This window comes from Marmota marmota, unplaced genomic scaffold (assembly GCF_001458135.2).
Source record: "Marmota marmota marmota unplaced genomic scaffold, marMar, whole genome shotgun sequence".
In the NCBI taxonomy this organism is placed as follows: Eukaryota; Metazoa; Chordata; class Mammalia; order Rodentia; family Sciuridae; genus Marmota; species Marmota marmota.
The window spans coordinates 61022926-61035388 of record NW_025999968.1 but is presented as its reverse complement, the minus strand read 5'-3'; the positions used below and the strand labels follow the sequence as shown (position 1 = coordinate 61035388).

Below are 12463 nucleotides of genomic sequence, written 5' to 3'. Positions count from 1 at the left end.
CCCCCCCCCCGTAGCCCTGAGCTGGTGGAGGGAAGAATTCAGCCCCTGTAACCTGCTGAGTCTGTGTCTCTGATGTGCTCACAGCTACGTGAGCTCAGACAGCCTCCCGGTGGGCGCTCTGGAGGAGCAGTTCCGGGGGCACTTTGTGTCCATCAATCACCTCTTGCCAGATGACAAGGTGACCCTGCTACACCACTCGGTGTACGTGAGGTAGGTGGCTGAGTCCTCGTCTGGCTTGTGAAGCTGGGCTCAGCTCCGGGAGCGAGTCTGCAGGGTGGCCGCGGTGGTCAGGCTGGGCAGGTGCGGCAGCGGGGTGTAGGAGCCAGTACGGCCCAACAGAGAAAGGAAGGAAATGCAGTCGGGGAGTGACCTGTGTGACCGAGGCAGTGCTGTGCCTGTCACCAGCAGGGACTCCAGCTGTTTGGGAAATGGAAATCAAGAAAGCAACTTGCTTACGAAGTCCCTCAACACCCTCACCTACTTTGCATGCTTCCCCACGGGGAAGGAAAACCCGGTGTCCTTAGCAACATGTGGTCACCTGCAGGTGAGGGGGTTGCCGGCTGTCCCAGGTTGGACGGTGAGGGGAAGCCGCAGCCGGGTGTTCTGATCCACCCTCTCCTCCTGATGCCTGGGACCACCCCCTGGGCTGGATGTCCTCGGTCTGAAAACAGACCTCTCCCCTGTCCACCCTGGGGTGAGCAGCACCTAGGGCCTCCCTCACGTCCCATGTCCTCAGCCTTGTGACGCTAGCTTCTCTTGTATGGTGAGGCTGGGGCTCTAAAGGCAGAAAAGTTGCCAAGGTCTCGGGCTCCCCTTTCCCCTCATTATGAGAAAGCAGATTCCTGGTCCCCACCAGTGGGGGGCTGTATTCCTCCGGAGCGTCTCACTGCTCCAGGGAGGAGTCCTGACTAAGGCGAGTGACCCCAGGCTGAAAAAGTCCTGGATGGCCAGGAGTGCTGTCCCTGGGGGCCCTCTGTGTCCCCAAGGGCCAGGGTGTGGAAAACACTGGGGGTATAGACCCACAATGACACCAGGCATGTGCAGATAGTCTGTGTGTCCTCAGAGCCACGCGAGACTTGGATACAGTAGCATGGGGACAACTTCACGATGCTCCAGGGTTAGAGGAGGTGTGCAGTCTTGCTCCCTGGTTTGCTTTTTCTTTAAAACACACCAAAATTTAATTCAAGAGTAAGGCAAATAGAGTTGATTTTTCTTTCTTTCTTTCATTTCGGAGACTGAACCCAGGGGCACTTAACCACTGAGCCATACTCCCAGGTCTGTTTATTTTTTATTTTGAGACAGAATTTCACTAAATTGCTTTGGGCCTTGCTAAGTTGCTGAGGCTGGCCTTGAACTTGTGATCCTCCTGCCTCAGCCTCTCGAGTTGCTGGAATTACAGTGTGGGCCACCGCACATGGCCTGGTTTTCTTTTACATCAAGACTAAGTTAAAAATGTAAAAAAGATGTCCATTTCATATGCCTCAGACATACATCTCAAAGCCTGCCATTTTTTCCATTTCAGGGAGGGCTGTGCCTCGGGTCATGCAGTTACCTTGAAATGCACAGGTAAGAGCTTCAGATGGCAGAGGACCAAACGGAAGTCAGGGCTTGCAATGTTCCATCCTCCTCCTTCCCCTTCCACCACGGCTCTGAAGCCCTCCTTCCCAGGTGCCAGGTGGGAACTCTGTGTCCCTCCATCCTGGAGGAGGGGCCAGGGCCAGGCTCATCTGTCAAGTGTGGAGACAGTTCCAGGTGACTTCTTAGCAGTGGACAGGCTTAGGTCCCTGTGTACATCCTGAGAGCCTGGCTCACTGCCGCTCCCCCCTTGAGGACACACGGGTTGCCTAGGCCCAGGGGAGCTGCCGCTGGCTCCTGGCAGAAGGCAGAGTTCCCCTTGCTGGGGTCTGATAGGGTCCTCCTCCCAGTGCTCATCTGAGGACCTCTGTGAGCTCTAGGTGTGGCAACAATGTTGGGAGGAGCAAGTCTGAGCGGCAACTCCGTTTGCCCCAGAAAAGCCTGTGGGTCTCCCCAGCCCCCTCTCTCCCTCCACAGTCTGTGGTCTGAGAACAGGACACAGCCCACGCATCGTGGGTGGAAACGTGTCCTCGCCGGCACAGTGGCCCTGGCAGGTCAGCCTTCAGTTCCAGGGGTACCACTTGTGTGGGGGCTCCGTCATCACCCCCCTGTGGATCGTCACTGCTGCACACTGTGTCTACGAGTGAGTGGCCTGGCCTCCTGGTCTTCCCTGACCTCTGTTCTGTCCTGGGTCAGGTGGGGTGGGCTGAGCTGGGTGGTGAGCAGACAGACCAGTCAACACGAAGCCTTGTCCAGGTCGAGGGTTCCTGTCCTCCCCACCAAGGACCAACCATCACTGACTGGGAGGGACTGGCCACTCAGGCTCATTTGAAGAGTTGCAGACCTGCAGCTCATGCAGGAAAGGAAGAAAGAGGAGGAAGCCCAGCAGAAGGAGAGCCCCTGAACAAAGGCCCTAGAGCTTCGAGCAGCTAATTCCATCCACAGACTGTGTTATAACTGCCACGTGAGACAGTGCAGCACGAGGTGGGGACAGGGTGCAGGACACCGAGTGCCCCAGAGCAGTTTCTCTCAGGAGTCTAGAGGGCAAGAAAACCACAGAAAAGATTTCCCAACGCAATGACTAATCTCCTGCTATTTTAACCTCCTGCTTTGGTTGCTGTGGGATGAAGACTAGCCCCTGATAGGTCCCTTGCAGTAAGCAAAGCCGAGACTAGTTCTCAAATGCAGAGAAGTCCTCAGTGGTGCAGAGTGAGGCCCATCTAGGATATACCCAGGCTGTGGGCCTGATTTCTGCAGGGCATAAGAGCATGGTCAGATGCCAGGCACAAATGAGCAGGGTGCTAGACCATCTCTTGCTTGACGACATCTCCCACATCTCCTGGGCCCTCAGGACACTGAGATCAATGGGTGGCATTGATCTGTGCTTCTCCTCTGGGTCTGTTCATTTCAGCCTATACCTCCCCAAGTCATGGACCATCCAAGTGGGTCTAGTTTCTCTGCTGGACAGTCCAGAGCCCTCCCATTTGGTGGAAAAGATCATCTACCACAGCAAGTACAAGCCAAAGAGGCTGGGCCACGACATTGCTCTGATGAAGCTGGCTGGGCCTCTCACCTTCAGTGGTACGTCTGGGTTTCTCTGTCATTCCATTGCTCTTCATTTGTTTCAAGAGAATTTGTGATTGCTTGTTGAATCACTTTTATGAAAGTTGCCTAATCTTTACCAGACAATTCCAGTGTCTGATTTATGTGTGTGTTTGCATGAGTTGGTTGTCTTTTCACAGTTCTTGGTATAAATAATGTTCACTTATGTCCTGGACAATATGGCCATTATGTTAGGAGACTACACAAATTTTCAATTTTAGCAGACTGTCGCTTTTTTTAGATTTCGTCTGTAGCCTGGCCATGTTTCCAATGCTGATTTAGTTTCAGGGACTTCCTGGTGCTACTCTAATCTGTGTGGACTGTTTGGTGCCATCTGGTGGCAGAAAGCTTCTTTAGGTCAGGGCAACTGATGCCTCTAGGTGGTGGAAGAGAGTCACCTTCTGCAGGGACAGAGCATACTTGCCTGTCCAGGAGCTTGCTGTGTGAGGTCCTCTGCCTGGAGCCTCTAGGGAGAGGAACAGGATCCCAGTCTCTAAGATGCAGAGCTGCCCGGTGGGTGTGGCAGGACCTGCCACCTCCTTACCAGCCGCAAGGTACTAGGCATCCTCAGCTCCCTGGAAATTCTCAAAAGAGTTCTCATCCTACCAGTTACTGAGTTCTGCAGGCTCCAAAAGACCCTATTGCTTTGAGTCAAGTCCAGCCTCTGGGACATTTTGAAAATGATGGAAAGGACACACCTGATAGAACTCTCAAGGGTGTTGGGTTAGAGCCTCCCCAGTAAATCCCCTTGCCAAGGCCATGGGTGCTCGGAGGGCGGGTGGGTCATGACCATGTGGACTCCCCTCTCTGAAACAGGAGTTGCACAGAGCAGCCAAGTCTGCCCACAGTGGCATCTGTGTGCCCCTCTTGAGCCTATGGGACACGGGGAAAGAAATGTTTCTAGAGTCAAAGGGAATTGTTTGCTACACACCAAGACACATCTCCTCATTCCTTTTTAGCTTTTCCATTATTGTCCCACCCCGAGAAGCACATCTTGGGATACACTTGCAAACCCTGGGCACTTGGGCACTGTCCCTGTGGGAGGACTTGGGTGGCACAGCCTCACATGCAGGCAAGCTTGCTGCCACTAGACACATCAGGAATGGCAGGAATGCCCACGATGTGGTGCTCCCTAAGCAAAGTACCTACCTGATATTCAGACCAGGGGGCCCAACTCCACCTGTTGCCTGTTTGGGGAAATAAAACCGTCCTGGAGCATGGCCCCATTGCTGACCAGCACCAGTGGCTACTTCCGTGCTCCAGAGGCAGAGCTGAGTGGTAGGGACAGACACTGCTCAGCCCTCGGAGCCTGAACTACTTACTATGTCACAGCAAAGCCCTGCTGCCCCTCTAGGCCCACATGCTGTCCAGTTTGGGAGCTCTGGGTGGTGGGTGGGGTGGGCTCCCTACTCTGAGCTAGTTGCCCCCCCCCCCAGAGATCAGTTGTTTCCTGTGACCAGTGCTTCACTGACCTGAGGCCATTTCCCTCCTCTTCAAACAGAGATGATCCAACCAGTTTGTCTGCCCAACTCTGAGGAGAACTTTCCTGATGGAAAAGTGTGCTGGACGTCCGGATGGGGGGCCACGGAGGACGGAGGTCAGTGATCAGATTCTGAGCTGAGGAGCTCAGAACTTTGGGACTGGGAAGGGGCCCCTCCAGGGTCCCCATGTGATGTCCCTGTGGGGTGCAGAGACCTGCCAGCCGCGGGTCGTGCACTCCCCCTGCTGCGTGGCTGTGGGTCACGAGACATGGTCCCACCTGTCTGAGGACTACACGAGGTGGCTGATGTTCTCAGGGGAGAAATGAGACTCCAGGGAGAACATCAGCAGGGCCCCCCTCCCGCCCCTCCGCCTCCCACCCATTAACTAACATGTGGAGCCGGCCTGGAAGAGACTCCGAGCAGTCAGAGATGGGTATCAGGTGGAGAACTTGTGCCTGTGGGACTTTGGAAAGGTGTGATATTTCATCTTACAAAGGTCAAGTAGAAAGAGCCACCTGATGGGATCTTATTGCTCTGATAACAGCAGAAATAGCCATGCAGACAATGCAAGCAGCAGATGAATAAACCCAGCCTCTTTCTTCAGAAGAGTGGGGTGCCTGTGTGGTCACGGCAGGGTCTCCATCAACTGCTCCTTGTTAGGAGGAGTGGTGTCGGTTTCCCGTGGTTGCCATGGCAAATGGCTGCAATCCACTGGCTTATAACTGCAGAAACGGAACGTCTCACATCTCTGGAGGCCAGAAGTCGGAGGTCGGGTGTGGGCAGGCCTGCTTCCTTCCCAGGCTCTGCAGGGAAATTTGCTCCAGGCGTCTCTTGAGGGTCTGGTGGCACCCACTGCCCTCTGTGTTCCTTGGCTTATGGATGTGTCACTCCAGGTTCAGTGTCCATCTCCACAAGGTGTTCCCTTGTCGCTGTGCCTCAGATCTCCTTCTCCTTTGTCCTGTAAGGACTGCAATCACTAGGTCTAGGGCCTGCCTAAGTGCAGGATGATCTGTCTTGAGATTCTTCCCCTCATTACATTTGCAAACACTGAGTTCCAAATAGCATTGGATTTCATGGTTTCATGTAGCATGTTGGGGTGCCCCAATTCAACCAAGGGCAGCCAGCTCCCTGTTTTCCGTTAGACAGCTGTGAGCTGAGTTCGCCCTCTGGAAGGCACGCGGGAGCCTACCAGGTCCATAGTGTCCCTGGGCCTTGCTTACCCAGCATTCCCAGCAGCACCCCCAGTGGTGTCCATCCTGGCTCAAGGTCCTTACGGTGCTCACTGGTTTCAAGCCCACCCACCCACTCAGTCAAACCGTCTGCCAACATGGCCTGCACAGGGGCTCCCAGCTCCATCAGAACCAGCCTCTGCCTTGTGGAGGCGAGCAGGGAAAGCAAACCATGCCCACTCTCTCCTGGGTGCGCTCACTCAGACCACCCAGCCCACCAGAAGGATTGAATCACAGGGGACTGGGAAGAGGAGGGGCTGCAGGAGATCCCCCTTCTCCCTGGTGCATCTGCTCAGCTTCCCACCAAGCCCGCATCTCCCTCTCCCTGCCAGGCTCTGTCCCAGGGGCTTCGCCTGTGTGCAGGAAGCTCCTCCCACACACAGAGTTGTGTGCACGGAGCTCTGTGTGTCTGCCTGCTCCTTCAAGTAGCCCCAAGGGGTGCTATCACTGTGCTCATGTGTGGGTGAGGACACAGGCAGAAGGGAGGGCACCCCTTGCCCAGTTTCTCACAACCAGCTGGCCCAAGGCCTGGGGTCCACCTTCAGCCTCCCACCCTGCCCTTCGCCAGGGCCATCTTCAAGAATTTGGAGTACCCGGAAAAGAGTACTTGACCCCATGGAATCTCTGTGGGGTGGGTGGAGATGGCTACTCAGCCGGACATCAGCACTAGGCAGTCCCACTGAGGGTGAGATGTGGGGAGGACCTGGGAAGACAGAAAACGTAGGTGACGCTCACTTGTGCACTTACGACGTGGACTTTTATTGGTGTATATAATTACACATATGGTGGGATTTTTTGTTTCATATTTGTACATGAACATAATATAGCCATGTAATTTGGTCAATTAAGATGTGGGGTTTGAGGAGCACAGACCCACACACCCCTGCTTGTCTGCTAGGGGTGGAGAGGAAGGACCCTCTTGCCTCAGGACTCCACAGTGAAAAGGCAAGTTCTCGTGGAGGGGTCCACCCCTGTCAGTGGTCAGGCAGACCCATCTCAGGGTATTGATCTTCCGTGGCTGCTGCAAAAAACGATCCCCAACTTAGTGGCTTAAAATGAGACTTTTCACCTTACAATCATGGAGGTCAGGAGCCCAGTGTTGGTCTCAGTGGGCTGAAGAGTGTTGGTGGCCTGGCTCCCTCCGGAGGCTCTGGGGACAGTCTGCTCCCCCTTCCCCTCCTGGGCTCTGCCCTTGCTGCAGGGCCAGGAGCTCAGTGCTCTCCAGCCTCTCCGTGGTCCTGACCTCTGCTTCCGTCACCACACCTCCTCTGAGTCTGTTAAGCCCTGCGACTTCACTGAGTTCACCCACATAACCCAGATGGTGTCATGGTGCATACCTGTGTCACACCTGCCAGGTCCCTTTTGTCAGGTGCGGTGACTAGTCGCAGGCTCCAGGGACTGAGATGGGCATGTTCTTGGAGGGCATTTTTCTGCTGACCACTGCAGGCTCTGCCCAGATGCTGTAGGTGACCTTCATGAATCTCAGTTTCCTTCCTGGAACCTGGACTGGCTGGTGTGTCGGCCACGACAGGCCCTGGGGTGGGGGGACCCTGGCTCAGTTGTCCCCATGTCCTCCTTCACTCCAGGCCCCTTAGGGAAATTAGTGACCTTGACTTGCGGCCCACTGAGGAGGGGGTGAGGCTCTAGGCATGGGATGTCCACAGCAGGTGAGTCTGCTGGCCACCCACGGACCCTGGCCATGACCACCGGTGCAGCTGGGCAGCCTGCCCCTCGTCCCCCACCACCCAAGACCCCAGCACACACCCTCTGCATCTGAGCTGGGCCTCCTCCTCCCTGGACATTCCCTTCTTGCTTTGAAGCAGGTGACGCGTCCCCTGTCCTGAACCATGCAGCTGTCCCCTTGATTTCCAACAAGCTCTGTAACCACAGGGATGTCTACGGAGGCATCATCTCCCCTTCCATGCTCTGTGCTGGCTACCTGAAAGGTGGTGTAGACAGCTGCCAGGTAAGGGCTCCTGGCGGCCCTGGGGTCGTGGCAGTGGGCAAGGGTCCAGGAGTGACCCAGCACGTGAAACAGGCCACCACCAGCCCTGTGATTGAACGAAAAGCAAATTTACACAGTATGGGGAAGAAATTTGCTTAAGATATTTGCCTTTCCTGGCGGCAGGGGCTGGTGTTTACCCAGTGCTCTGGGTCTGCAAGGCCACTGGACTTGGGAGGGCCTTTCCCTCCTTCCCCCAGCCCAGTTCTGAGTGTGTGAGGGGCTAACAGAGAGGGAGGCAGGTAGGAGCCAGTGAACCCGGGCCCCCCAAAGACACAGATCCTGCCTGGTGGACCACAGGATGCTGAGGGTCTGGCCCAGGCAGACTTCCCTCCAGAGCTCCCTTGGCGGCCCTTGACCCTCATGGGCTCAGTATCAGACCTGGTGGGAGACACAGCTGGAGGGAACCTGCCCCAGTAGGGCCTCGGGTCCACGCTCTTGGAATGCCAGCATGCTTTCTAGAAGGGCTGGTGGGGAACACAGAGCCATCCTCCTGCGGAGCATGTGATGCTGTAAGGGGGAAATTCTGTGCCATGGCCAGGGCACCCGTGCTGTCCCCTTGACTTTTGCCTCCTTCCTGCCATCCAGGGAGACAGTGGGGGGCCCCTGGTGTGCCAAGAGCGCAGGCTGTGGAAGCTGGTGGGTGCCACGAGCTTCGGCATTGGCTGTGCCGAAGTGAACAAGCCTGGGGTTTACACCCGCATCACCTCCTTCCTGGACTGGATTCACGAGCAGATGGAGGTGGGTGCCGGCTCCGGCAGCTCGCACGGGTTCCCACGTGGCCCAGCTCTGCTGTAGAGAGCCGGATGAGCCAGTGGCTGCTGACTCAGCAAGCGGTGATTTGGTGGCTTCAGGGCATCAGTCCTCAAGCATGGCTAATCCTTGGTTGATGCCATTTGTAAGGTGTGGTCCTGGCACACTGAGGAGGGACCCCAACTGGGACGAGAAGAATGGAACTGCTTTACCCAGTAGGGAAAAGGGCAGTCCCAAAGGAGCCTCTCTGGGGTGGGGCCAAGTCAAGTGTGCCGTGTGCACCCACAGAGGGTGGGTGGTGGAGTGACCACAGACACTGTGGAATTGGCCACAGAGGGCCCTGGGCGCTCCCTACAGGACTGCCCCTTGCTGGGAGCCAGGATGGAATGGAGATCTCCAGTGTGCGGGGCCCAGGCTGTGCTTCTTGGGGGGTCTGCCTGGGAGAGAAGTGGGAAGGGCCTGCAGGAGAGCCCTGGCCAGTAAGTGGCTCGTCAGGCCCTGGGCAGGCAGGCAGAACCCTGCGCCTCCAGGCAGCTGAGACTTGCTGGGCACCAGGGGATGGGAATTTCCAGTGAACACAGGCCCCGCTGTGATGGTAGAAGGTGGGGGTGACCCCAGCCCTCCAGAGCAGGCCGGGAGGCAGGGAGGCGAGGCCAAGCCGTGGCCTCCAGGGCACCTGGCAAATATTTGCTGACTTGGCCTCAGACTGAGTCTCATATTACTCTTTGGATCAGTTTTGAAGACTAATTCAGGTTAAATTTCCATAGCACAGAATGAACCATTTTAAAGTGAACAGTACCATGTTATTTCTTACATTGACGATGTCGTGTGTCCTCTATGTCACACAACATTGTCATCATCCCCAAGTGAACCTGGTCCCCTTTTAACAGCCCTCCCCACTTCTCCAGCCAGGTACCCACCACCCTGCTTCCCGTCCCTGTGGGTCAAAGACCATTTCAAAATGCTTTCTCATTTGAAATAATCGAGGAAGAGAGGACAACAAACGCCTAGTGTGCCTCTCAGGCTTGGACCCCTGGTTTTCCCTCTTGATTTTTTTTTTTCTGCTTCGAATGAGAAGATGCCTGGTTCCCAGGGCTCAAGGGGAGGCCCACGACTGGTTCTGGTCCCAGCACCTCTGCTCTGTGGCAAGGGCCTGTGAGCAGCTTGCCGTCTCCCCGCAGGGCATGCGAGGCCTTCGGAGCCTTGTCCCGGGTGGCAGATACCATGACCCTCCTTGCATGATGGGGAGGAAACCTGCTTCGGGCTTCCAAATTATAAAGGGGGCGAGAGTGAGTCTAAGCAGATCCCAGACTGTCACCCAGTGCGGCTCCGCACAGTGGAACGACCAGATCTCCAACTTGAGATGCATAAGACCCTCCCTGGCTGCTGTTGCCACAGGACCTCCTCCAGACAGTTTGCCTGGGGGTCTGGGCGTGAGGACCTGGTGATTTGTATGCACAGGGTGTTCGGGGCCCTCTGAGAAATGCTGGTCCATGTGCTTTGGCTCCCTGAAAGGCTTTAGAATAAGTTCTCACCACTCTCAGGAAGGAGCCTGCTCTCTGAGGAGTGGCTGGCAGGTGCCTTTGACGCCCTCTGTAGGGCATCTTAGTCATCTGCCACCTCTGACCACGGAGTCTGCAGGAGATGTCCCTGGTTGTGGACCTGATTTGGGATCACTCCTCTGACATCCTGGAGAGACTTAGAAGTGGCTTCCCCTCCCCTGCGTGGTCTCGGAGGTGTTCGCTGTCCTGCTTGAGCTCCGTCATGAGGCCCTTCCAGCCCTGGCCTGGTTTGGCAAACTGTCCTGTCAGTCACAGGGTCGCGGGCACACTATCTTCTGTAGCCTGCTGGGTCACAAAGCCAACTGTTCTGAGTCCAGCCTGAACTTTGGAACACCGTGCTCAGTCCTAGGTTCCAGAGGAGGGCATGGGCTTCTCTGGGCGGTGAGGAGAAGCAGGGCAGCCTCGCTGGGCATCGGGTTTCCCACACAGCCGCAGCCTCCTCCCTTGAGGCCAGGCTTGTCCTCACTGGTCATGGAGAACACTCGTCAGTGACGATGCTGACCCTCTGTTTTTCACTCCTAGAGGGACCTGCAGTCTTGAAGACAGGGGGACATGCTGCCACCAGAGCTCTCGAGGGAGACGGCCCCGTCCTTCCCTGGACTCCTGTGTGGGTACATTGGACTGAGCAGGTGCCTCCAGGGTTCTGGCTCAAGGCATGAATAGCAGAGCCCAAGGGAGCGCCCTCCTGGCCCTCTTCCAATACTGCGGCCCGGGGCTTGGGGCTGAAGTGAACTTGAAGCTTCTTATTGCCTCCCACTAGGCACAGAAGCAGCCTTTCCCACCAGCCCAGGGCTCTTCTGGGCAGGGTCGTGCAAAGCACTGATAAAGCAGGCGATCCTGCAGGCAGAGCACCACGACCACTTGGCCACACACGGGGACCCAGGGCCCTGAAAGCCATCCCTGTAGATGCAGCTCTCTCCATGTGTCCCTCTGGATACCAGAACCATGTCCTCATAGCCTGGTGCTTGGCTCCTCCTTGGCCTCTTGCTTCCTGAGAACCCTGCATTTCACTCTTGGCTGAGTGCCGACTACCTGTGTAGCTGGAAGTCCTGAGACTGGAGCCTCTTCTTTGATCTCTTCTGTGCCTGTTGTGCAGTTTGCGTTTTTCTGTTGGAACAGGTTTCTTAGCAGGTTCATGTTGCCTCATATTATAATACAAGACTCACAAGCAAAGTCAGAAGAGATGAAGTCCTGGAAAGGGGCCACCAGCTCCAACCCAGTGGGCACTAAAAACAAGAAGAGTAGATGGCCGCAGGTCAACTCCACGGAGTCTGTTAATCTTCCGCACACCTGCCCCTCCCAGCTGACCCCCCTGCCCTGAGTCCCATGTCACATAGTAACAGAGGAGGGTCACTTGGTAAGTCTCACTGGCCACTGGTGCTTGTCACAAATTAAGTCATCAGAATCTGAATCAGTCGCTTTGCATGTAGCAGTGATGAACAAGGTCAGTGAGTTTAAAAGAGAGCAGGATGTGATCAGGTGCCTGGGGAGGAGCGGCTCCAGGAAGCTTGTGTGTGTGTGTGTGTGTGTGAGTGTGTGTGTGAGTGTGTGTGTGTATGTGCACATGTGTGTTGAGGACAGATGAAGTACAAGAGCTAGGGCAAACTGGCTGGCAGTGGCTGAATTTGGATCTCCCCACCCACACCAGAGCCATGGACAGATTTCCACACAGTACAGCCCTTGTGCTCGGGGAACATTGCGAGACCCTCATGGATGCCTGAGGCGGGGGTAGTTCTGAACTCTCTCCATATCATGTTTTCCCTATATATACACACACATCTATGGTAAAGTTTAAATTAGTCATAGGAAAAGATTAAAAGTAATAACTAATGATAAAATAGAGCAATTCTGAGAATTTACTGTAATAAAAATTGGTGTGGTTGTGGCCTCTCTTTCTCTTTCAAAATATCTTTTGATATTTTACCTTTGCTTGAAGGAAGCTCCTCATGGCTTCTCTTTGGCCTACCCAAACTGCCAGCATCACTTCTCTTGAACCTGGGGACCATGAGTAAGTAAAATAAGGGCCACTTGGGCATAACACTGCTCTATCATGACAGCTAATCTTATAGTTGAGATGATTCTAAGTGACTAACAGGTGGGTGGTATATACAGTATGGATACACTGCACAAAGAAATGACTCACATCCTGGGCAGGATGAAGCAGAATGGCATGATATTTCATCACACTGCTCAGAATGGCGTGTAATTTAAAACTTACTAATTGTTTATTTCTGGAATTTGCCAGTTTGTAGTATCAGA

The 12463-nt window shown here is 55.1% G+C and overlaps 1 protein-coding gene and 1 long non-coding RNA gene across 6 annotated transcripts in view; one reads left to right on the top strand and one right to left on the bottom strand.

Annotated features, from left to right (window-relative positions):
* Positions 1-12042, top strand: part of Tmprss3 (transmembrane serine protease 3) — a 22020-nt gene extending 9978 nt beyond the window's left edge. For 2 of the 5 annotated variants that reach the window (XM_015478800.2, XM_048803711.1), the window contains 8 exons: positions 85-210; positions 1523-1566; positions 2053-2218; positions 2987-3156; positions 4679-4774; positions 7708-7853; positions 8478-8630; positions 10727-12042. In XM_015478800.2, coding sequence (XP_015334286.1) covers positions 85-210; positions 1523-1566; positions 2053-2218; positions 2987-3156; positions 4679-4774; positions 7708-7853; positions 8478-8630; positions 10727-10744 — 919 coding nt within the window. In that variant the 3' untranslated portion in view covers positions 10745-12042. Of the gene's footprint in view, positions 1-84; positions 211-1522; positions 1567-2052; positions 2219-2986; positions 3157-4678; positions 4775-7707; positions 7854-8477; positions 8631-10726 lie in introns of those variants that run through there. The other 3 variants (XM_015478799.2, XM_048803712.1, XM_048803713.1) reach the window with 2 other exon arrangements.
* Positions 6674-7830, bottom strand: LOC125616977. Its single transcript, XR_007347821.1, has 3 exons — positions 7652-7830; positions 7225-7477; positions 6674-6908 (listed from the first exon to the last, which is right to left on the bottom strand). It is a non-coding gene; the product is annotated as an uncharacterized LOC125616977 (long non-coding RNA).
* Positions 12043-12463: the final 421 nt, after the last annotated feature.